Source organism: Cnephaeus nilssonii (genome assembly GCF_951640355.1).
Source record: "Cnephaeus nilssonii genome assembly, chromosome: 12".
NCBI lineage: Eukaryota > Metazoa > Chordata > Mammalia > Chiroptera > Vespertilionidae > Cnephaeus > Cnephaeus nilssonii.
In genome coordinates, this window is record NC_137083.1 from 46,458,668 (window position 1) to 46,483,845 (window position 25,178).

The window sequence follows — 25,178 nt, forward strand, 5'->3', positions numbered from 1 at the left end:
CACTGGGACTTGTGGTTTCCTCTGGGGAAAATGATGTTTAAAGACCAGAAGCGTGGTGTGCCAGACATTTTATAAAGAGAAGCTGTTTTTCATATCCCGATAGTCAGGAGGAAAAGGGGACTGGGTACCGTCAATCTATTTGTAAATCTGCCAGTAAGGAAAGTACATTTTTCTCTCTGTACAGACAGCCAATGCTGCTAAGACAGTGCAGTCACTCTGCACGGGTATGCACACTGCAGATGCACTGCCTGAGCAACACCAGCGATGTAGACATTGGAGAGACAACTTTTAATTGACAAGTATCTAGATACTGTACTGCAGGATTTTAGTCTTTAGCTTCCTGGACAGTGAAATAAAAATATTTCAAAATCAGTGTAACTTCAGACCCAGTTTGTTTGCTACTGATCAATGGCCCAGACACATCAATTATTTCTTTCTCCCGCTATTTAGTATTTAATGATCTGCAAATGCACTCCTAAAAAGATGTCAAAGATTTAGAAACAGCCCAAATGCCCATCAGTAGATGAATAGCTTAAAAAGCTGTAGGGCATTTACACAATAGAATACTAGGCAGCTGTAAAAAAAAGAGGGATCTCTTACCCTTTGGGACAGGATGGATGGACCTGGAGACTATGCTAAGTGAAATAAGCCAATCTGAGAAAGACAAATATTGTATGATCTCACTTATTTGTGGAATCTAATAAACAAAATGAATTGACCAACAAAATAAGACCCAAAGCATGGGGACATGAAATAGACTGACATATCTTGGTGTGGGGGTCACGGGGACGAGAAGAGATAAACCAAAGAACTTATATGTATACTTATATGGACATGAGCAATAGTGGGGTAAAGACCTGGGGGGGGGGGGGGGTAGGGGCTGGGAGGAGGGGAGTAAAGGGAGGGCGGAGAATAAAAAATAAAATAAAATACACATAACCTTTTGTTCGTTTGCATGTGGTTTTCCAGTTTTCCCAGCACCATTTATTGAAGAGACTATCTTTACTCCATTGTGTGATTCTGGCTCCTTTGTCAAAAATTATCTGTCCATATACATGTGTTTTTTTTAAATGATTTTTAAATAATAATAATTTACGTCAAACCAGCCCTGGAAGAGGTGCAGCTGGGGATTCATCAGAGCTAAAAGCGCGGCCAGGGGCTAGGGTTTCCGTTCCATGGTGGAGCTGGGTCTGGAACAGCATCAGACTAGTTCCAGTCCATCAGTCCACCGTGTGTGGGGTCCACCTGGCGTGAACCATGTGGGTGAGTGCAGAGTGTGAAAACCCCACGAGCCAGGAGTCAGGCACGAACAGCAAAAGAGGGAACTCCTTTGTTTAGGAACTTATGTATCACACAGGCTGTAGCTCTTCCCATCACTAAATTCCTTTATGAGGATCCAGCAGGGATATCTGCCAAAGGTGTAAGACCATGTCAGAGACAAATGGGTGGCCTGCAAACTCTGTGTCATAGAGCCCTAGAGTTTCATAAAGCAGTCTTATGGGCTAAGAAAGTTGAGTTAGTAGGGCTTACGGGATCCTCCATTCCCACCCAACCAGAGCACTTGTATTTGTATCTGCAGTAAAGATGGAAGTGTGTAAAATTTCATCTGAAAAATGCATACTACTGTTTTTTTTATTTAAAATATATTTCTTTATTGATTTCAGAGAGGAAGAGAGAAGGAGAGAGAGAGATAGAAACATCAATGATGAGAGAATTATTGATCAGCTACCCCCTGCACACCCCCCACTGGGAATCGAGCTGCAACCCAGGCATGTGCCCTTGGCCAGAATCGAACCTGGGACCCTTCAGTCCGCAGGCTGACGCTCTATCCACTGAGCCAAGTCGGCTAGGGCCATACTACTGTTTATTTTAAACATTTGAAGGACAATGGAGAAGATGATTTCTAAGATCTAGTCAAGATCCATCATTCTATAACCTAAAAAACCATGAGTAACAAAACATGAAAAAATGCTTAACTTCAACAATAATCAAGCATAATTCCATGTCGACATATCAAAATGAATGTTAATTATTTGGGTGGGATAATAGTATTGTGATTACCTTATCTTTTAGAAGTATTCAGATGAAATTGAAAGATTTTTTCTGAGATTTGGTTCAAAATAACATTAAACAGAGTATAACTGAAATAAGATTGCCCAGGTATTGATTATTACAATTGTGTATGGTATATATGAATAAATAATGATATATCAGATTCACTGTACAATTTTCTGTATATATGCTTGAAATTTTCAAAAATGAAAAAAGTTCTACCTTGCCAAACAGCAACAAAGCCCTGGGTGACAAAAGGACCCAACCGTTGACCTGAATAATGCCCCACTTAACAAAGATAACATAATAACTGCAAGGGGTTGAGTCATACCAAATATGTTTAAATCTATAAATTTATAATGATACAACAACAACAAAAACCTTATGGCTTTCTCTCTCCCTCTCTCTGAAATCAATAAAAAGTTAATTAATTAAAAAATAAAAACTAGATATTTAAAAAGTTTTAAGAAAGTTTAAGGACCCCTATAAAATAGCATATATTTCCCCTTCAAAACTTGGGGACAAATCACATTTATGATTCTGTAAAATAGAACATATGCAGTCTGGGTATTGCTTGTCAATTTAATTCTTTCTTCAGCTACAAAGATAACTCATTACCAACAAGCCATTGCCACAAAGGAATCTTGTAATGTCCGCATAATTCCTACATGACCTTAAACTGACACTAATTTTTAGTGACAAGGGCCACCTCAGATGACCAGAATTGGTGGTCCTGTTGGAAGAGGATCTATCCATTTGGTCAAAAAGTGCTCCTGGTCCTGGAGCAGGCTCCATTAATGTTAGGCTATTAGACTGTGCAGAAAAGGCTTAAAGCACCCCCGTGTGGCCCGTATGGGTTAAAACAAGCCATGCTGTGGGGTGTTTTTTTGGTGTTGCCCATGCAATAAAGCCACTGGGTGCCCTTATCCCTCAGTCCAAAAATGGCAGCTGTAGCTGGAGATCTTGTAAGAGTGTTCACTTTACCAGGCCTGATACACTCTTAAATGTTAGTCCAGATCTCCCATCCTAATAGTAATAAAAACAGAATTTATTCTTTGGAGGAGAACAATCAAAAATCTTCAATAACATTATTTCTAAAAGTTTTAGATATTTTATTTGTATGTGCTTATTGTCTTATATGGTAGCTTTTGCAAACGTCTTAGGTGATTTTCACTAAACTCTAGCATCTAAAAAAGATCTGTTTATAATAAATGATTAATAATTCTAAATGAAGAGAAAGTAATCATTAAAAATAAAAAGCGTAAAGAATCTATCTCTGAGAGCACACTCCATCCGTAAATGAATGGAGCAGCAGAAAGAGCACAGAAGTGGGAGTTAGAAGGGAAAGATCCTCTAGACTCAGTCCTCACAGCTTCTCTACGGGCAGATGTTTCTGTCTTCCTGATGCAGAGAGGATGTAACTCACCCTGGGACACACAGCAGAGCTGGCATTCAAGCCGGGGCTTGCCTCACCTCAAGTGTATTCTTCCCCCAATACTAGACTGCCTAGGGAGTTTTTCTCCACAAGGCCTTAGGCAGGTCATGACCGCCTTCACTCTCTATTTTTCTTCTTGCAAAATTAGAACACTGAGCTGCATGATCATTCTGTTCAAAAGCTAAACCTTAGTCATTTGTCTAATGTTTGTAGTGTCCAGAAAGCTGAAATGTGCTAGAGTCTAAGCTTAAGAAAAGTTGGTTCAGTGGCCACTTTCACAGTTTTGCAACAAATGTCAAGCCAAAACTTGAACTTCCACACATGCCAAAAGGTGAATATTGGTGCCTTTGTTATCCCCAGGATGCAGAAACCCCACTCCCCTGACATGCCCCAAGAAACACACAGGGAGGAGCTCTTTAAGCACACCAGGATTTTCATCCCAGAGAAAATCATACACATGCCAGAAGCACAGTAGTTCACAAGGATACATGCAGACCACTAAAGTGATATAGGAGGGACATACTTCTTAGGAATAACTAGCTGGCTGCAAAATTAATACTTTTAAACATCTGCATAAAAAAAAACAAAGTTTATAATTCTATTATGTTTTCTTCCCACCTTGTAACATTGTTCACAACCTACAATATATCAAAAATCATCTAGTCAGTTGATAGGGGAAACGTGAAGAAAGGAAAAAGGAAGAAAATTAATTAATTATAATTTTTTTTTAAAAAAGGGCCCCGAATTGACCAAGAATGAGAATGCACTGAGGAATATTATTAACACAAGTCTCTGTGTTTGCCATTATAAGGAAGAGAAGAGAGGAAGGGATAAGCAAGGGTAAGCGTACTGGATCCAAATACATTTGAAACCCATCTCTGGGAGATGGCAATTTACTTAATCTGTCTGATCATTTTTCCCCAGCAAGAATCTATATATATAAAGCCCTAATATGCAAATAGACAGAACAGTGGAACATCCAAACAACCGAACAACCGGTCACCATGTTGTGTGCTGACTACCAGGGGGCATGCGCAGAACATGGTGGGCGTTGGCTGCGGCAGGATGGCAGAGCAGGTGAGTGGGGGCACCAGACCAAGACAGGGCGTCCATCGCTGTCATCGGGGTGAGACTCTGTGGTTACTGAAAATTCTTTGCTCCCGTGTGCTGCGTTCCCGCCCAGCGCTTGCACCTGCTGCTGGTGCCAGAGCCGCCATTTGCACCCACTGCCAGTGCTGGCCCTGCTTGCACCCACAGCCGGTGCCAGAGCTGCTGCTCGCACTGGTTGCCAGCACCCAGCGATGGTCCTGATCTCTTGGCACAATCAGCAGGTGCAAGCAGCAGCTGCCAGCTCTGATCACCCCTGAAGGCTTCTCCATCTCCCCCTGCTCCTGAGGGGCGATCAGAGCAGTAGCCACCCCTTGCACCTGCTGCAGGCACCAGCCCCAATCACTTCACGCCGTCAGCAGGTGCGAGTGTGCTGGGAACTAATTCCAGCATGTAATAATTACAAGAGTATCATCAAAAGGTTGATGAAGCTTGGGCAGCTCAACAAGGGTGAGGCACATATGTAGTTTGCCTGTTGGAATGGCTACCCAAACCTGAATAGGATTGTTAACTGCCAGACAGCTCAGGGCATTTTATTGCCTCCTGTTGGTCAAACACCTGAACAGCTGTAGGCTATTCCCCAAACTGGCAATGCTTCAGTGCCCTTTGAAACCTTACCCTTTGAAGTGTATATCTCCACCTTGCCTTAGGACAAAATGTGTTAAATAAATAGCACGGGGTCCTTAGACAAGAGGAGTCTTCAGTTCCTTTAGCTGAAGCTCCTCTGATCCCCAATGCCTTTCAAAATTATCTTTCGTCTTTGGACTCCTTCTTAATCATCTACACATCAGCCCCTTTCTCCAGAATGCTGAACCCTTTGTAAGACTGGAAAAAGAACTTCAGCACAAGTGGGGCCGGCGCCATCAGCACATGGGAGCTGCGGCGGCGGGAGTAGGGTTGCCGGCAGAGAGGGGACCGGGGGCTGCAGCAGGAGGGGCCAGGTGGGGGCACAGAGGATGGGCCGAGACCCGCCCCTGTGCCCACTGCAGCCCACAGTTTCTTTGAAGGTGCATGGATTCGTGCACTGGGCCCCTAGTGGAGGAATAAACCTTGTGCATCTGCCGTGGCTATTCAGTGGCTCAGCCTCTGACAAGCGTCTGGCACAAGGGCAGGAATCAAGTGCTAGTTCCCTCCTCTCCCCATGCTCCTAGTTCCTGGGTCCCTGCCTGACCCTACCCAGGAAGACTGGGAACGAGGTCCTCCAGGCATCATCTAAGACCAGGGAGTGGGTGGGACTCAATACACACAAATGAAATTTGCTGCCACTGAAATGATCTCTGAAGGATGCCCCTTTGCTCCAGGCCTTCTGACTGCACTTGAGCAACAAATGGGTTCAATTCAACCTGCGTCAAAATCATCTGCAGTTTATACATGCTGATTCCTGGTGTGGGTCCCAGAAATAAACATGTTTATCCAATTCTCCAGGTGATTTAGGGTACTGTATAGTTTAAGAACCAATGTTATAGGGTGAGAAGAAAACACAGACTGGAACTACAAAATCTAGGGGTTTAATCGATGTTGAAAAATATTAGTTTTCAGTTCATCATTAATAAGAAATATGCGCAGATAAAAATGGCATATGAAAAGTAACAATGATCCACAGTCCCTTATCTGAAATTCTGAGACCCACAAAGCCCTTAAAAAGCCACATGAAAACAATCTCATGTGGACTAAACTGATGAGAAACTAGTTATATTTTTTACATTCCCCACCAAATATGACTGTTTCATTGCTGAAAGGTGTTTTTAACAGAGTGCTGCCCCAGATTTCACTACGGGGTACATGACATGTGCTATAATGCCTTTTCCTAAAGTCTAAAATATTCTGAAATCTAAAATACATCTGACTGCGAAGATTAGGGTTATGGGATTGTGGCCCTATTCCAGGGAAAGAAAAAGCATATTAATACATAATTTCTTGTCAACCATCATCTATTCTTGAATAATCCTGGGTCTTTCCACTCCTTTGGAAGGATCTGGGACCCCATCTATGGAAATACCCACCTCCAGTGATACTTGTTTTATCAGTCTTTTCTGCTGAGTCTCCAGAGAAAAAGTAGCCTACTAGAGCTTTCCCCACATTTTCCCAGAGCTGGTCAACTTTCCTCAGCAGAAAGCTCTTTCTACAAAGCAAACAGAGCCACCCATATCCCCTTCACTCTGGCCTTGTCAGGCCCACAGAGCAATAGTGTCATGTGGGCCCAAGAGCGCCAGGCTGTGAGTCAGTGGACCTGCTCAGTGCTGCCTCTCCCTTCTTAGAGAAGGTATATCCTGCAAGCTTCAATTTTCACCTCTGTAATAACGCTCCTTATCATCAGTACTCAGGATTGGTAAATAGGCACGCCCAGCTCCCGATCTGAGAATTATCCAGTGAAAACAATACAGATCTGAGTCATCTGCATTTTTAAAGGGTACAACACCCCCCAAGCAGAAGCAGAAGCAGAAGCAGAAGCCAGGCTAAGAAGAGAAATAAATGCCCAGGGAAGGAAGCAGACTTTAAGAAAGGCTGTGGGCCTGATGAATAAAAAGATAGATACAGAGGCAGTAAAGCACCGAACAGACTGTCAAATTACAGCGGGAAGGCTGGGGAGTGTTGGGGAGGGAGGGAAATAGATCAACCAAAGGACTTGTATGCATGCATATAAGCACACCAATGGACACAAGACACTGGCGGGGGGGGGGGGGGGGGGGGGGGCGCGGGGCGGGGAATGAGGGCATGCGACAGGGGGTAGGGGAGGCTGGGGGAAGGTCAATGGGGAAAAAAAGGAGATATATGTACTAATATATGTAATAATTTAAACAATAAAAAAAAAGCTGTGGGAACTAATTGTACATATTTTAGTTGGCAAAGATCCCAGGTTCTTAACTATCAATTCATAGAAGGCAGGGATAGAAATCTACCTTTTTCCTGCTACTCCATAAAAGCTTAGCCCTTCATACTACTGGCACATGACACTAAAAAATGTGTATTGAATGAATAAATTAGTATCATGTCAATTCTGTCTTGAACACATCCAAGGCCATTATAGTCCCATCTTTCCTTCCTTTAATTCTTCTTTCACAGAAGTTTTTATTGTTTTCCTCAGATCTGATCCTGGCCACTGTTCTTAAAAGTTGCCATTGAGTCTCTAATGTCACTTTTCAGAGAATGTCTGCTTCTCTAGTTTCATCTTTTATAAACTGTCCACATGAGCCTGAACTTTGAACAGGCCCTCATACTCACTTCTGTACCTTTCCAATCCCATTCATTCCCTATACACATTTTGTGAAATATCACACTAAGAATCCTCAAATGTCATTTCCTGACTTCCTGACTCGATAGCAAGAATTACTACCTTACTGTCCCCATAGTATTTTAAACGTAATTCTTTTAGAAATTTTAATACAATTATATTTCAGTTGTTCACTTCCATTTCAGACTAAGAATTCCTTATAGCAAAGAAGTTACCTTTAATACCAAACTATTATAATGCTCAGTACTTATAGTAAGTACTTAATAGTACTTTAATAGGTTCTCCAAAAAGCCCAAGTCCAATTTCCAACACTAGATAATTTTAGTTGCAACGTGAGTTAAATATACCTCTCTACCCTAAATTGGAACTCCAATCACAGCCATTTCCCCTAGGAAATATGTTCTGAGTAATAGAATCTCTCCTAAGAGAAACACCTCATACACTTAATTTTGCATTTCATTTCAGAATGTTCATGGACCACAATAATCCCCAACAAACATTATAGCTGGAAATTGAATTTCCCTCCTCACAAAATAGGAATTGGTACAGCAGAAAGAAGTCAGGCTGTGAGGATACAAAATCATTAATACTGGCTCCTATACTTAGCTTAAGGCTCAATTTTCCCATTTTAAAAATGTGAATACTTATCAACTTTGCTGGTTTGTTTGCTTTGTTACAAAATAAAGCACCTAGCACAATATGGACATAAAAATGTCTTTTTAATTACATGTCACTCAACAGGCATGGAGTTTCCCTGAAACTATTTCACAAGAATGAGATAATGCAGTTATCACTTGCCACTTTTAAAACAAACAGGAAAAGTAGAATTCGTAATTCAAATATTTGCAACATGGGGACAGTTTGTACTTAAAAGTAAAATCTAAATTTTTTTTTTTTTTTAGTTAATCCTCACCCAAGGATATGTCCATCGATTTTTAGAGAGTGGAAGGGAGGGGGAGAGACAGAGAGAAATATCAATGTGAGAGAGATACATCAATTAGTTGCCTCCCACATGAGGATTGAGCCTGCAACCAAAGTACGTGCCCTTGACCAGAATCAAACCCAAGACCCTTCAGTCCATGGGCCACTGCTCTATTCACTGAGCCAAACCAGCTAGGGCTAAAATCTGAATTCTTTTTAAATGTTTTATATAATTCTTTTTTCAATTTGTTCAAATTAATACTTTACCTTAAATGTCCTGGGTTTAGTGTGATTGTTGTCTATCTTTCTTTTCAAAAAGATACATCAATAGATCCATGGGACTTGAGAGATCAGTATTTATTTTAAAAAAGAAAAACAGGAAAAACAAAGACAAGATTTACTTTATTCCATATTAATATATTCTTTGTAAACATACCCACAGACTGCATCTGACACATAGCAATCAGTGTTTCTTTTCTTTAATGGCTATAACTTTAGAACCTGAAATTAACTATACACTAGTATCTCCCAGCCTGAAACTACTATAAATTGATAAATCAATATAATAAAAAACAAGCTTCAGTTTCCTCCGGATGTTTAATTCAAGATGAAGTGTAGCCATATTCCATGAAATGTGACTACCAGTAGGGAGGTGTGTAGCCCTTCTGAATCAAACAAATAAAAGCACTGTGATCCAGCTAAAAGCCTTACATAGATGTTCTTCTGTTCTTAATCACTATAAATAAGGTTGTCTCTTGTGCTTTCTCTACTTTAGGAAGTTATATACTTTATAGATGAGAAACAAATCAACTCTACTGGTTTGAATTCTGTTATTCTTTTTACTAAAGACCTTTTGTTTTTCCAATTAAGATGGGAAGACCCAGCTGTTGGTATAAATAATTTCTGTGACAATATTTAAAGGATATCACAATATTCAGTGTCAGTTCTGTAATCTTTTGGTAAGGGAGTGGCTAGAGGTTCTTTGCTCTCAGTAAGTGCTCTGGGCTGATGGATAAACACACTAAATTTAACACCCTGGTTGTTGGCAGCTCTGACAAAACCACTATTGGCAGTCATTGTGATGGCTTTTAGGGTGTCTCCTGTCCCAAAAATCGTTAATGAACGACTATTGATTTTTGAACTGGCCACTAGTCGCAAGGCACGTTCAGAAGGCTGGTCTGGCACCACATTAATTCGCTTAATTAGCGCAGTGGCCCTCTCTCTCTCCCCAGGTCCTCCTAAAGCATCTAGAATAGACTGAAAATCCTTGACAGCAGATTCACAAGCAAACAGTTCCTTGTCCTTCATAAATGCCTCCAGCTGCGGTAGAACCTGCTCTTTCCTCTCTTGCTCTGCTTGTTCTGTTAGTACTTTTTCTTTAAAGATAAAGTGGCAACCTCCATAGCTGAGGGCAGATACATATGTGATCAAAGTAGTAATGTCCAGATTTACTCTTTTGCACACATCAACCTTAATCTCTGTTGGAAACGCAACACTTGCTAGTATATTTTCCCGGTCTACTCTGGTCACCTGGAAACGTTCAGGGCCCTCTTCATCTGATTCACTCTCACTCAGTGGGAGCTCTTCAAGGTGATCTGACAGAGAGTTAACGGCCACTATGTCTCCTCTCACAGATATGCCCATTTCTTTCAGCTTCTCTGCCATGGGGCTGGAGACACTGTTGTAAAATGCAAAGATGATGTGAGGGTTGCTATACTGCACTGGCTGCTGGTGGCTGGCCTGAAGGAAGTCTTCGGCTTGCTCAATTATGCTTTTGTCACCATACTGGCCCCGGCCCAGCCAAATATTATGCAAAGCTTCAGCCTTTCGGCCAATGGCTTTCACCCAAGTATGACCACCATTTGCAACAACATCCACCACAAGGGTCTGCTTTTCTCCCAACGTATCTGTGTAGCCAAAAACATGAAGAACACTAACAACTTCTTCCAGATTTTCTGCTGATTCCACTATGGCTCTCAGGTGTGTTAAATTAGTGCTCTGTAAATGGGATTCCTTAATAGCTACTTTCCCAGCTTCTACTTTCTGTAAAAATTTTAATTCAGCCTTCAATTTGCTGCACAGCTTGGCACCACCTTCAACACCACCTTTTCTTGATCTAGAAAGTGATTCTGCTCTCTTGATCAGTTCCTTGGCTATGGCAATGCGTTCACAAAGCATGGAGTGTGCAGACATGCTGATAGCATTATCCCTTTCCTATGAAAAGAAAAGAAACAAGGCAAATTGAAAGTCTTCACAAATTATGGTGATTAATTTTCACTGAGGATTATAAAACTTCAATCTAGCAACCAAGTTTATGGAGGCTGAGTCTAGGGACCTGAGCTTCTGCATGTCTTATTTTGGAGTGACTCCCTTCTCTGACAGCTAAGGAAGGAATAATAGCTATACTTCCAAACTCTTCCTTAGGTGTGCTGGATTCTTAGAAATTTCAGACTTTCATTTCTTCAGCTTGAAGTTATGGGGTCCGCAGCATGTCCCAGGTCAGGATTAAATGCAGGAGTTCGGCATTCTGCTATGTAAGAAATTCCCTATCAGCAGCCTTACTCTGGTTGTAGATAAATTGTAATAAAAGCTCCAAAGTCAAGGTAAACTGATTAAAGTAAAAATATCCACACAGATATTAGCAAATTGCCCAAAGCAAGACTCTCTCCCCTAAAAGGACCACACTAAGGCTCTCTAACCTTTTCCTCCTTCGTGAGTGGGCCTTCTTTAATCAGTGATTACCCAGGGGCACATAGTACACGCGCCAAGGAATCAAGACTGCCTCATTCCTGCATTTGACGCCAACCAGCACCTTTTAAAACACCGAAGGAGCACAGTAACTTGGCTTCCTCTCCCACTCAAACATCAACCAAACTCCATGGGGACAGGGGACAGCCCGCGACAGGGTACAGGCGCGGCGGTCGGTGCGGGTTCCGGTCCCCCTCCGCCGCGGCTGAGGCCTGCCGGGCAGGGTTGGGTTCGAACGGCGCTGCGGCCAGGGCCGGGCGTGGAGCGCGGGCGGGCGGGCGGAGGCCGCGCTGGCCACCCCCCACGCCGGCCGCCGAGTTCAGCCCTCTCCGGGCCTCGAAGGGGAGTCCGGCCTCCTCCTCCCTCCCCTCCCGGCTCCTCACCCGCAGCGCCTGGAACCCCGAGCAGCGGGCATGCGCGCGCGCCCGGCTGGGACCCCCCGAGGAACTTCGCGCGGCAGCCCCCACGCGACTCGGGCCGCCAGTGCTCCGCCCGACAGCCCCGCCGCCTCCGGCGCCTCCCGCGTCGCGCAGCCCTGCGCCGGGTGACGCAGCACAGGGATTCCCAGGAGGCAGCGCGGCCTCCCGAGCGGGGCTGAGGTTGACGCGGCCATGTTTGGTGATGGCACCGGGCTTCGGAGAGACGCAGAGGTAAAGGCACGGCCACCGGAAGCCAGGAAAGGAGCAGTGGCGGTTCCCAGGGATCAGACCACTCGCCAAGGCTTCATCCCCAGGGTCCCAGGCAGGCTGACCGCGGGCCCTAGCATCTGGTCACTGGTTGGACCTTGCCTGGGTGGGAGTGGGTGCATTTTAGTGAAGAAACTCCCGGTTGAGCACAGTTCCCTCACCCTAGCCAAGTACCCCATTGCTATCAAATTCAAACCCCTAACAGGTGCCAGGCAATGGTTGTCTTAGGAAAAAATTTGGCAGAGGTTACATATCTGGTAAGTGCTGGCGCTGCGATTTCTGACTCCAAGCCAAAGCACTTTCCATTGCACCATCCTGGGCTCTCCACAGAAAGTGGAGTATAGAGATGAGTGCCCTCCTCAAGAGAACAAAAGATCAAGTAACTTCCAGGAGACTGGAAAATTTTATATAAGTCTAGAAATAAGTATCTACAAGAGTGCCCGAAGTCACCCAGAAAGGTTAGGGCTTTATTAAAGGAAGAATAACTTTAAAAGTGGACTTCCAAGTTAAAAATCTTTTGTATACCTTCTGTCAAATGTAAGAAACATTCAAACCTGTGAAGAATTTTTGTGCGTTTATTTGAGCCAAACCATCCACAATTGCTGGGAAAGATCTCAATGCATTGAGATAATGCTCCAGAGAATGGCAGTTTTGCACCTTATTTTATGCATTACAATGAAAACAGAAGACACAAGTGGGTTACATGAAATTCATTGGTGATTGATTAGGGAGGCAGGAGAAAGCAAATGGGGAGGGGAACCTCTGGGATTGGATGAAACGTAAAATGATAGACACATATTATCTTTTACAGAGATGGGTATGGGATAGTTGACAGCCAACGATTAACATGATAATAACGGTCTCTGCCCCAGTGCAGGGGCATGGCTATGCCCTGAGGGGCCTGGAGAAAGGGGAGTTACCCTGACAATCCAAAGGAATGTTATCATAGATGCAGAAGACAATAGATAGGCTGAGTTAAGGTAAAAATGGACTTTTGTCAGGGAAGATTCTAGCTTAGTACATGATTACCTGCCATAAACTGCTTTTGGTTAAAGTTTATAATTTCAAACCATTCTTAGGTTACTTTAGTTCTCTGGGTTTGACACTTCTCCAAAAAGGGCACCCAGATGGACAATAGACGCATGAAAACATCATTAATCACCAGAGACGCAAATTAAAACTACACTGAGGTATCACCTCACACCTACCAGAATGGTTTCCATCAATAAATCAACAAACAAATGCTGGGGAGAATGTAGAGAAAAGGGAACCCTAGTGCACTGCTGGTGGGAATGCAGACTGGTGCAGCCATTGTGGAAAACAGTATGAAGTTTCCTCTTAAAATTAAAATGGAGCTGCCATTTAACCCAGAGATCCCACTTCTGGGAATATATCCTAAGTATCCCAGAACACCAATCAGAAAGAATATATGCACCCCTATGTTCATAACAGTGCTATTTACAACAGCCAAGATCTGAAAATAGCCCAAGTGCCCATCAGTTCATTAGTGGATAAAAAACCTGTGGTACATTTACAAAAAGCCATGGTACATTCACATCATGGAATACTATGCTGCTGTAAAAAAAAAAAAAAGGATGTTACCTTTGAGACCACATGGATGGACCTAGAGATTATGCTAAGCGAAATAAGCCAGCCAGAGAAAGACAAGTATCACATGATCTCATACATGTGTAATCTAATGAACATAATAAACTAATGAACAAATAGGTCCAGAGACATGGATATGTGGAACAGACTGACAGATCACAGGGGAGGTGGATGCTGGGGACAAGAAGAGATTAACCAAAGAACATATGCATATATGCATAGCCCATGGACATAGACAATATTGTAGTGAAGGCCAGGACTGGGTGGAAGGGGTAAAGGGGGTTAAAATTGGGGATATCTGTAATAGTCAACAACAACAGCTAGAATCTACAGGCTGGAAATGACTAGAATTTGGGACATTTAGAGATGCATGGAATGGATTGCTAAACCAAAGAATCTAGACATAAAAAAGGATTTATTTTAAGGCAAATGAAAAGAACAAACAGAACAAGGGCGAAGTGTTCCAGGCAGTTTCAATTGAACTGGGCTTCATATTTAATGTGGCTGTAGGCAGAGATTAGACTCTTGACACCAATCCATTTCAGCTAATTTTTCCTCTCTTTATTCTGTAAACATCCAATAAGAAACTGCATGTGGTTTCTTTTTGTCCTAAATATAAATGCCTTTACTTTCCCTTCTTTGATTTGTAGAATTTTAGCATCCCTCTGTTTTTTTAATTTGATATCAGAGAGCAAATTCCAAGGCAGTACTTAGCCAAATCATTATCCTTGCCAGGCCTTTCACTTGCATTATTAAAATATACTTTCAGAAAACCCTCTGAGATAATTAACTTGTGCTGTCACTTAGGCAGTAAGTGGGAGAGGGGAGACCTGACTAAAAACCATTCCTTTTTATCACTACCTTCTCTTTCTAGTGTGTTGGATTCACAATATATCAAGAACCCATAAGGAAAGATTAGATGAGGCCTTCAAGACAAACATCTATAATAATAAAAGTGTAATATGCTCATTAGACTTGATGTCCTTCCGGACAAAGTCGGGGCTGCGAGGGAAGCCCAGGCCCCGGGTACCCAAGGGAAGCTGGTGCCAGCAGCCTGGGGAAGGAAGGCCTTCTCTTGCATGAATTTTGTGCATCGAGCCTCTAGTCTTGAAATAAGAAGTTGGCATGTACCATAATAATGCTTCGGCCACTTAGAATGAGATAGGGGTGTTGTAACTGGGAATCCTGACAAAAATTCTCGAAGACTCTTTCCCTAAAGTTGGCTAAATTTTAATCAAAACCTTTTTAGCTACATTTAATCATGGAAATGCTAGTATCTGTTGGTAAAAATAATGACACTCATAAACCCTCCCTATGTTCTATAAGCCAGACTAATGATGTGATTTCTCTTATCCTAAGATCTCTTTAAAAAGACAAAGAAGTCCAGCTGGTGTGGCTCAGTGGTTGAGTGCCCACCAATGAATCAAAAGGTCACTGGTTCCATTCCCAGTCAGGGCACATACCTGGGCTGCAGGCTCAATCCCCAGTGGGGCGTGTGCAGAAGGCAGCCGATTGATGTTACTCTCTCATCAATGTTTCTCTCTGTCCCTCTCTTTTCCTCTCTTAAAAAAAAAAAAGTCAATAAAAAATATTTTTTAAAAAGACCAAGCAGCCCAGATGGTGTGGTTCAGTGGTTCAGTATCAACCCATGAATCAGGCACAATTCAGTTCCATGCCCCTGTTGTGGGCTCAGTCCCCATAGGGGCTGTACAGGAGTCAGGGGATCAATGATTCTCTCTCATCACTGTTTATCTCTCTCCCCCTCTCCCTCTCTCTAAAATCAATAAAAACATTAAAAAAAAAAAAAAAACGACAAAAGAAAACTATACTATGCCTTCACATCCTCACATATAATAAAAACAGAGTTCAGATACTCTGAATCACCTGCTTGATTGTATGGACCCTAATTTGCAGTCAAGATTCTGAATACTCTGAGATTACATGAATGAGGGCGTCTTAAACCATAATTTTGACGCTTAAGTATTAGTATTTTATTTCCAGCACTCATGTTCATCCTTAAATTTAAAAAGTATGTTCTAGACTCTAAGGAGGTCTTTTACAATACACTTTATCTACTTGTGATGGAGAAACCAACAAGAACCAGCACATAATTTTTCACTTACATAGTTTATATCCCATAGGAGACTATTTGGCTTAGCACTCTTCTAAGCTCCAGTGCTATTTCACAGAACCACCCAGGGTTCCACTGACCCACACCTAGTGGTGCCTAAGAAGCATCTACACTTCCTACCTTGTCTCAGGAATACATGAACGTCTGTAGATATTCTCAGCTCTAAAAACAGTGTTTACCAAAATCGGCATTTTGCTTTACTGAAGCATAGACAATATCTGGTAGTAAAGAAAGAGGATAAGATTTGACTTAACCAAAATTGCATGAAGAATAAAGAATGACTTCACCATTCTGTTTTGCAACATAGTTTCCAGAAATCAACCGAGATAAAAAGCAGAAAATAACTATTTTAAAATTTTACTAACTCATAAAAATCTGAAAGTTGGATTTAACAGTTTATTATGAGTTATAAGTATCATTTTAAAAACACTGATCCATTAAATCATGTAGAAATAAGTATGCAAAAAGTCTGCAAAACAAAACATACTTTAAACATGTTTAAGTATAGAGATTATCTGCAATTCCAGATTTTCAGTCACTTCATTATGCTATGGCAGCCAAGTAATCCTTAACTTCAGTTGGAGTAAGCCTCCTAAATCCAGCTTCATTGCAGATTCCAACTTCTATGTTATCTTCTGTCATCTGCCCTTCAAAGCTTTCCTATTGTGAGGCAGGAAAAAAGGTCAATTTTCCAAACAGTTAATTATAAAATCATCATAAACCCAACTGTTAAGATTTTGAACTAACCTTTAGGGTTAATATGGCTGTATGAATGGCATCTTCAAGTTCTAGATCTTCATTATATCTAAAGAGTTTTTCGAGAAAAAAAAATTATTGCACTATTTATATTATAATAATTATTTAAACACAATGATAGCAACAGCCTAAGACTTTTAAAAAATTTTAAACACTCTTAAAAATACTAAGTTATAAATTAATCCTTTTAGTCACCTCATTGAGATAGCTGTCCACAAATAAGAAACTGACAATAATTTAAGGTGCATTCCCAATATCATGAATATAATCCCAATATGAGTTTATTTTAGGAAACTTCTTTAATTATAAGTAGTTCAATATAATCAGAATGTGGTGGCAATATTATAATAATTCTTAAAAATAAAACAGAAAATACAGACTTTTGCTAAAATTTCTTGTTCTTTTAAGTTGTAACTCCATGTGAAATGTTTTGAAGACTCATTAATAAAATGAGTAAAAGAAAAGGGAAGTGATTTAAGATCCTAAATTATTTAAGTTTACCAATTAATATTAGGTCTAATCTTAGCAAGGTTCATCTGTTAGTTAAAGTCAATTACAAATTTTTCACATTAAAATGTAGGACATTTTTTGGTGGACTACAATAATGCGAGTCTAGAATACAGCTGGAAATAAGTGAAAGCAATTCATTGTTATTATTAGGGCAGCAACAGCAGATTTTTACATAGTGCTCCACTTTTTATCAAGCATGTATATCATATACTTACTCTACCATCAATACTAGGTATTTGGCTTCACAATTTATTTCTGTAATTGTCATAATGTAAAATGTTACCATTTAAATCACTTAAAAAGTTTTCTCCAGATCCAATTGTCCTTATATTTTGATAGAAAGAGAAGTTCTTAAGAAATTAAAAATATTACCAATTAATATATTGAAGAACAGGGAGCCAGAGTGGAGAGTTTTTAGTTTTATCTGTAAGTAGGCTCGAATACAGAATACTACAACAGATTTTGGACTCAGGATATGAATTATTTAAAGAGAGGTGAAAACCATAAAGTAAGATTGCTAACAAATCCAGTTATGGTAAGCCTACCTTTTCTCAAGAAAAGTTTTTCCATTCACATAGTTCTTTCCCATCGCTGTGGCTTTCCAGGCAAAGTAAGCTCCCTAATAAGGAAAGGAAGAAGAAAACCCATTATTTTAAATAATCTAATTATATTGACTTGCCTTTTTTTTTTTTTTTCTCTATAATTTGTCTCTAACTTCAAGTCACAAAGTAGGGTATTCTTTCAAAAAAGTTAACAGGGATATAAAAGGCAAGAAAAAGACTTTTGGAAGTTATGGGGAAGTTCATTATCTTGATTGTGGTGATGGTTTACTCAGGTATTTACCTATATCAAAACTCATCAAGTTGCACCCTTTAAAAAGTGTGCAATTTATTGTCCACAATTTATGTAAAAAAAGCCAGTTAAAGGAAACTGCGGGTAACATAAAGCAAACAATTAAGAGTGATATTTTAGCTTACTAGGATTGAAGGGCTCTATAAAACTATCATATGTATCTGAAAAGTGGTGCTCAATTCATCATCATTGGTGACTAAATTAATTAAAGCAGCAGCAATATGGCATGACTTCATCTGTTGAAAAAAATATACATGCACACGCGTGCACACACACACACACTCAAATACCACACATATTTTAAAAGAAACAACTGCCTTTTAGATACAAGGATGAAAAAGGGCAAAAGATAGCATCTAGATTGTTGTGATGGTGGCTTCTGCTACCCACTGGAAAGGAAAGTAACAGGGCTTGTTATCTAGCTTCAGAAACTCAAAGAGATGGAATTATAAAGTTCTCAAAATACTTAATTTTTCTGATTTAAATAAAATACTTTTCTTTGCCTTTTTAGATTATAAAGTTAGATCATAAGATTTGAATTAAGCGAACCTGTGTCTAATGATACATTAAATATGAAAGATCAGTTCCTAATGACTTTTTCTTCCAGTTCTCACAGCAAATGAGACAGATGCAGAGTAGCAACATCCTTAATGAATACTTTTAACTCAGAGACCAATCCTCTGCTTTAGAGTAGACAAGTCACACATTTTGCAAAACAAAAGACAGTTACATCAATGTTTCCACAGGATTAGTCACACTCAAGTCAGCCTCCAGATTAAACAGATGGCAGAGTACAACACTGTCCTCTAGACCAGTGGTCAGCAAACTGCAGCTTGCGAGCCACATGCGGCTCTTTGGCCTCTTGAGTGTGGCTCTTCCACAAAATACCACGTGCGGGAGCGCACATACAGTGCGATTGAAACTTCGTGGCTCATGCACAGAAGTCGGTTTTCGGCTCTCAAAAGAAATTTCAATAGTTGTACTGTTGATATTTGGCTCTGTTGACTAACGAGTTTGCCGACCACTGCGCTAGACCCATATATTTCACAATATTTCTCAAAGTAAGAGAATTCCAGAGACTTAAAAAGATCTGATTAATATTTCAACAAATCATTCAATTATGTGACGTGAATGAACAAGAGAACAGAGGGCAAAACTAAGGTAGCTTCTTTATCGAAAGACTGAATTACCAACACTTCAAATGTGCAAATAAATATGAACTATTTCATACTTTCTAAAGTCCAAATGAAAAAGACAAAATATTGTTAATTTCAAATTTTCTGTTATTGCTTTTATTAGCTTTTAAAGGAGCACTTTAACAAATCCCTCAAATACATCTGATACTTACTGATGGATCTGACTGAAATAAGTATGGTCGCCCCTCATTCCAACCACAAATTAGTAAAGAAACTCCAAATGGACGAACACCACTGAAGAAAGGAAAATGAAAATTACTTGTTAAAGTCAACCTAAGTAAGAATTTATTAATTCTCAAGTGAAGTAAATTATCAGGTAAACCAAATTAGACTCATAAGTTCCTTAAAAAAATACTTAATACCTCTTTCTGAACAAATCAAATCAAAACAAGGTAATTCTCTTTGTGGTACCAAGGAATAGCAGTTAAATCATTTCATTAAATGGAGTGAAACAAATATTGGGTTGAATAAGGGTGGAGTAACATTAAGTGTCCTAACAAAATGACAACTTTCAGCAATGCAGTTTTTTCACTGGCTTCCTTCGCACATCAGCCACTAGCTAGGGGTACACTACCTCATCCACGTTCACAAACTCAAAGGAATTAAAATGAATATGGATGTGTCAAAGAGTTATTGCTTTCATGGTGTGCTTATGATCATTTCTGATTGGGATGATAAACTTGGAAGCAGTAGGGTTGTTTGCCTATACTAGTAAAAAGTATAAGAAATATCTGGCAAAAGAAATTTATTTAGAAGCTACTTTCTGCTGCTTTCCTCTATTATACAAACAGCAAAAAAAACACTCAGATTTTTTCCATAAGAAAATATTCTAGTTCCACTTGAGAAATTATTCATCATGGTGATTTTCTCTACTCATTAAACAAATACAGGAATAGTAAGTCCTCTTTTTTTAATGTATCTACTCTTCTAAAATGATTTCTTTTTCTAATATGACACATTTCAAGTAATAAAGTCAACTTACCCTGATTGGGTATATTCTTGCATCACAGAAGCTACTCTCTGTACCAGCTGAGCTGTGGGAATGGGTTCTTGGTAAACAAGATAATATTGCTGAGCTAGTTTTCGAGCTCTGTGCACAAGCACTCTAGCAAACAAGGAAGAAATAAAGTTTAATTAAAATGAAGCCATTCTAAACACTCATTCTCTTTCTAACAACATATAACTACAGCACAAGTTTAATAACTATCTGCTCAAAGCCAGTCTTGCTACTACATGATTCCAGTTAATTTACAAGAAAACATCACAGCATCACAGAGATGAGCCACGGGAAATAAATAAGGACAAGGCAAAAAGAGACTAGCAGTACCAGTCAGCTTAATAACAACAGATTTAGTGTATACTAGTACAGTGAGAGCTCTATCTCCCTCCATGGTTCCAAGGACAGCACCCTGTTGCTTTATACCTCAATCCAGCACACACATATACACCTGCACACATGACCAAAATTTCAAGCATTTTTTTCTCTCTGCCTCAAACTTTCTCATAGACTACACTTCAAAAAGTCTCTTTCAAAGATTAAAGGACAGCAAATTACTTGTAACTTTAAAAATGTAAAATTTATCTTAAGAATATACTGTACAATAATCAAGTATATAGTAAAACAAATAGGATGTACCTTTACCTGCTTATGTACTACTGATCTGAATGAATCATGCACATTATCACCCTGTACAATAAAAACTCAGTTTATTCTGTCAGTAGCACACTGAGGCATCCCTTCTATAAACCACTAACAGGATCCACTATAGTGAAGCATGATCACATTCCTGAGACACTGTTGCTTTTAAACTTATTAAAGGGAAATTCTGGCGCTACCTATTTTGTTCCACACAAAATCAAGAATGAAGTCATATTCCTTTTATTGTTAAATGACAGAGGGCTGTCAATCTCTTTCAACTTGTTGGTCCCTGATGTAACAGGATTACTCTCTTCCCTCCTGTGAAATACAAAGGAGTGAACAGATGATCATCTAGATCCTGAATGGCTGTCATATTCAGAAAATTTCAGTGGCCTTTGAGAATTTTGTCCCTTTACTAAAAGCAAATAAATAAAATAAGGTCAATTCTGGATGGTGATACTTTCTTCTGCTGCCTGAAGACTTTTTAAAATATAGTTTATTATACCTATCATAACTTGTATTGCTTTGCTTTTTAAAATGCATTCGAAAACAGCAAAGCCCTTGAAGTCCAGCCCTTGGATGGTAGAAAAGGGACTGTGATCAGAAAAGAGAAACTACTAAACAGGTAAGAGGAGTAAGTTCTGTATCTATCTCCTCTTTTACAACCAACTTGCTTCCATTGAGTATCCTCCTTAAAGTAATCCTTTATGCTGCTATTGCTATACAAAACAAAACAAAAAAGGAAGTTGGAAGATTAAAGGATAAACATTCCTTGATTGTTTTTTCTCCTCAAATATAGATTATGAGCAAGTCATGAGATGGTGAGAAAATTAATAAATAGTATAGCATACCTGTAATCTGGGCCCATGCCACTATATACCAAGCCTATATGTTTGGTAATTGGCTCCACTTTGTGTACACTTCGCTCATCATACAGAATGGATTTCTGTTTCTTCTCTGTTGCTAATACCACACCATTTGAAGCTTTAAAAAAAAAAAAACCCACACACACAAAAAAAAAAACATTACACCTAAATGTTTAATCATTTAAAGACTTCTTCAAGAGCTTTCAAATAATAGCTACATTTTACCAATTTTCTTTTACTTTCAAAACTTTTTCTTCTGGATTTCTATATTAAAACACATTGTGTACCAGTAGTTTTATTGCTAGCTTTACCCAGTGGCCAGATAAGTTTCTATTGAATGAGCACAAAAAACGTTTTACATAAATGTTAAAGGCACGCTTTAAAATTAAATACCATTGCATTTTGAAGCTATTTATTACATGTTCTTATAAGCTAATATCTTTTTAAAGTATGATACTTTGAAAAACACTGTGTAATATGAAGCAAGAATTCTTATGATCCGTCTGCAATGTGTTAAAATCACCTAAGGAGCAACAGTAAATCAATTTTTCCCTCAGTGGTCATCTACATACACGAAAAAATCCCTACAGCTAACAGTATTACACAACTTTCTTAAAAGTATTCCAGGACATCTTAGAGTCCACATGTTTTAAAATAATGGAATTTTGCCTACTTGTCCTACTCTTCTTATAATCTGAAATTTAAAAATCAATGACAAAGACTTTTTTTATAGGGTATCTTTAGATAATAATCTTTTCTAAATTACAGGAAGGATAAAAACTACCAGAGAATAGTGATATATAATTAATGGAAAAATAAAATAATACTCAGTTATTTGAATGGGAAAGACTATTTATAGATTATCACAACTATTTAGATAAAGGTGCTATATTTATTTTGAAAAAAATTTAATCACCTTGTTAGGCTTACTATATTCTTGAAACTTCAGATACTGTACATTAGAACTGTAAAAATTATGCTGCCACAGCTTTTCATTCATAAATTAATTACTAATTAATTCCATAAGAACATTGGGATAACTATTAGCAGGCATCTGAAAGGAATGAAGTATTTAATTACCTTTAATTCCCACTGAAGGGGCTCCTCCAGCTACAGCAGCCAAAGCATATTCAATCTGAACAAGTTTACCAGATGGGCTTAAAAAGAAACAAGGATTATTTATTAAATTCACACATTCTCAAATCTTTACTATAGAAACATCTCCAAATCCATTAATCAAAAATCAATAAATTGCTAGACTTTGAAATCCTATATAATAAAGAGCTAATATGCTAATTAGACAGAACAGCAGAACGACCATCCAGACAACCTTCCGGTCGAAGAGGAGCTGTGAGAGCCAGGGCTGCAAGGGCCGAGCCCCTTGCACAAATTTCATCCATCGGGCCTCTAGTTTATCATAAAGTTGTACGAAAGCTGAAGTTTACTAGGCGATTTGAACATATTCATAGTGAAGTGCTAATCTGTTTCCTTAGGTTATTTTCTTCTTGTCTGCTACTTAAAGAAGTATCATTACTGTAGCCTTTCACCACTCACCTCAACCTTGTGATTTGGGCAAGTTATTAAATCTCTCTGTACCTCAGTTTTCTAATCTGGAAAATGGAGATAAACAGTGCTGTAGTAGTTACCTATTTCAAAGGTTGTGAAGATGAAATGAAGTGATGCCTTTTGTTCCCGGCACAAAATTAATAAGTAAACACCAAAACAGTAATGTTATTAAGAACGTGAATGTGTCTGTTAAATACCAAACAACAGCATATACCTCATGTGGGTGGAGCTATATATATTTTAGAAAGTAGAATGGCCACTTAAGACCTAGATATCAGTCACAACTAAGTACTTCCTATATAATATACACGTTTACCATACTTATCATTGCATCTTTCTGTATGAAACCTCACTAATCTGTGCTCACTGACCAATCTCTGTATTCAATCATGCCTCTACCCCATTCCAAAGCACCAACATCTCTATCTGGGATAAGTGAAATCGCCCTTCTAACTATTTTCCTTTCATCCTTATGTCCATCCCCCCAGGCGGAATTACCTTTGTACCATGTCACTCCCCACTTAAATTCTACAGTAACTTCTTGGTTCACTTAAAATAAAAACTCCTTACTCTATCCCTACAAGATTGGACTTGACCCACGCTAACTCCTTCCTCACTATTTGCCTTATATCAATTCCTTTAAGAGATCAAGCTCTTTTCCAACTGTAGGACTGTCATACATGCCGTTCCCTGTCTGCAACGCTCTCTAACCCCTAAATCTTCAAACAGCTGGCTCCTTTTCATCTTCCAATCTCAAAAATCACCCTCAAGCATTGGCCTTTCCTGACTCTGATTACCAAATCTTAAATTATGTTCCTTCTAGACCCAGGAGTCGCAGAGGGAAGGGGGGAGCGGAAAGAGATCAATCAAAGAACTTGTTTGCATATATGCATAACCCATGGACATAGACTATAGTGAGGTAGGCTTGGGGGATGGAGGTGGGGGGGATGGAGGCACGGAGGCGGGGTGGAGGTGACCAAAGGGGGGGGGAAGGGGGGACATACGTAATACTTTAAACATAAAGATAAATTTAAAAATAAAATAAAGAAAAAAATAGTTATGTTCCTTCTTTAACCTCTTTTTGTAAAACTTCCCAGTAAGGGAAAAACATTTTTCAGAATGCAATTACAGACACCAATTTGTTAACTCATTTACTGTTAATATTCCCAACTGTATGTGATACACAAGAATACCTAGGTGATGACAGAAAGCTTAGCGCTTTCATTTTTAGTTCCTCAGCTTCAAATAAGGGCATCGAAGAAACCGAAAGTGGGAGATTTTGAAAGACACAAGTACGAAAAGGAGGCTAAAGCTCAGATCAAATGTTAAATTGAGGCTTTCTGAGATCTGACCAACATTCCGAGCTCCAGAAGCTCCGGAGTCAGGCCTACCTGGGTCAGGAAGAAAATCCTAGGTTCTGAATGGGACACCCAGACAGAGCTCGGCCAAAGCTGCCTTCTTCTCTAGTATCCAAAGCGAAAGCAAATCCCTGGCTGAGGCCTGTACCTTCCCACCATCTCAGGGTCGCCCGGGACTCCCGACCTGCGCTCCCGCGGCCTCCCGGGACCGCTGCTCCCCAGGCCGTGGGCGGGCCCGACAAATGACTTTGCAAAGTCGTACTTCCACCCCCCTCCCGTACTGGGCCCTCCGAAAGCACCGAGCCGAAGACCAAATCGGGGGAAAAGACAACAAGCCGGTGGGCAAAGATCCTGCAACCTCAGCTACGCAGATTATCTCCATACCTGAAAGTAGTCAACGAAAAGCTGTAACCGCGCTCCGCCATCTTTACCCGGAGAGGCAAAGCACGTTCTCGCACCTGCGCACTACGTCCGGCTTCCTTTCATTTCCCTCCAGGCGCCTTCCTTTCTCTCTC

General features: G+C 39.9%; 2 protein-coding genes across 3 annotated transcripts; both read right to left on the reverse strand.

Annotated features, from left to right (window-relative positions):
* Nucleotides 1-9,085: 9,085 nt before the first annotated feature.
* On the reverse strand, nt 9,086-12,204 carry LOC307108202 (UPF0415 protein C7orf25). 2 transcript variants are annotated; one of them, XM_079785990.1, is made up of 2 exons: nt 11,879-12,204; nt 9,086-10,961 (listed from the first exon to the last, which is right to left on the reverse strand). In XM_079785990.1, exon 2 carries the CDS (start codon nt 10,938-10,940, stop codon nt 9,663-9,665), a length of 1,278 nt encoding a protein of 425 aa, XP_079642116.1. In that variant the 5' UTR covers nt 10,941-10,961; nt 11,879-12,204; the 3' UTR covers nt 9,086-9,662. The 2 variants fall into 2 exon arrangements, with proteins under 2 accessions (XP_079642116.1, XP_079642115.1); XM_079785989.1 differs by lacking the exon at nt 11,879-12,204 and adding an exon at nt 11,447-11,861.
* A 551-nt stretch (nt 12,205-12,755) lies between these two features.
* PSMA2 (proteasome 20S subunit alpha 2) lies at nt 12,756-25,156 on the reverse strand. The gene is made up of 8 exons (XM_079785991.1): nt 25,048-25,156; nt 22,820-22,896; nt 21,725-21,857; nt 20,217-20,339; nt 19,387-19,468; nt 17,732-17,805; nt 16,668-16,725; nt 12,756-16,580 (listed from the first exon to the last, which is right to left on the reverse strand). The coding sequence occupies exons 1-8, from the start codon at nt 25,086-25,088 to the stop codon at nt 16,464-16,466; spliced, it is 705 nt and encodes a 234-aa protein (XP_079642117.1). The 5' UTR covers nt 25,089-25,156; the 3' UTR covers nt 12,756-16,463.
* Nucleotides 25,157-25,178: the final 22 nt, after the last annotated feature.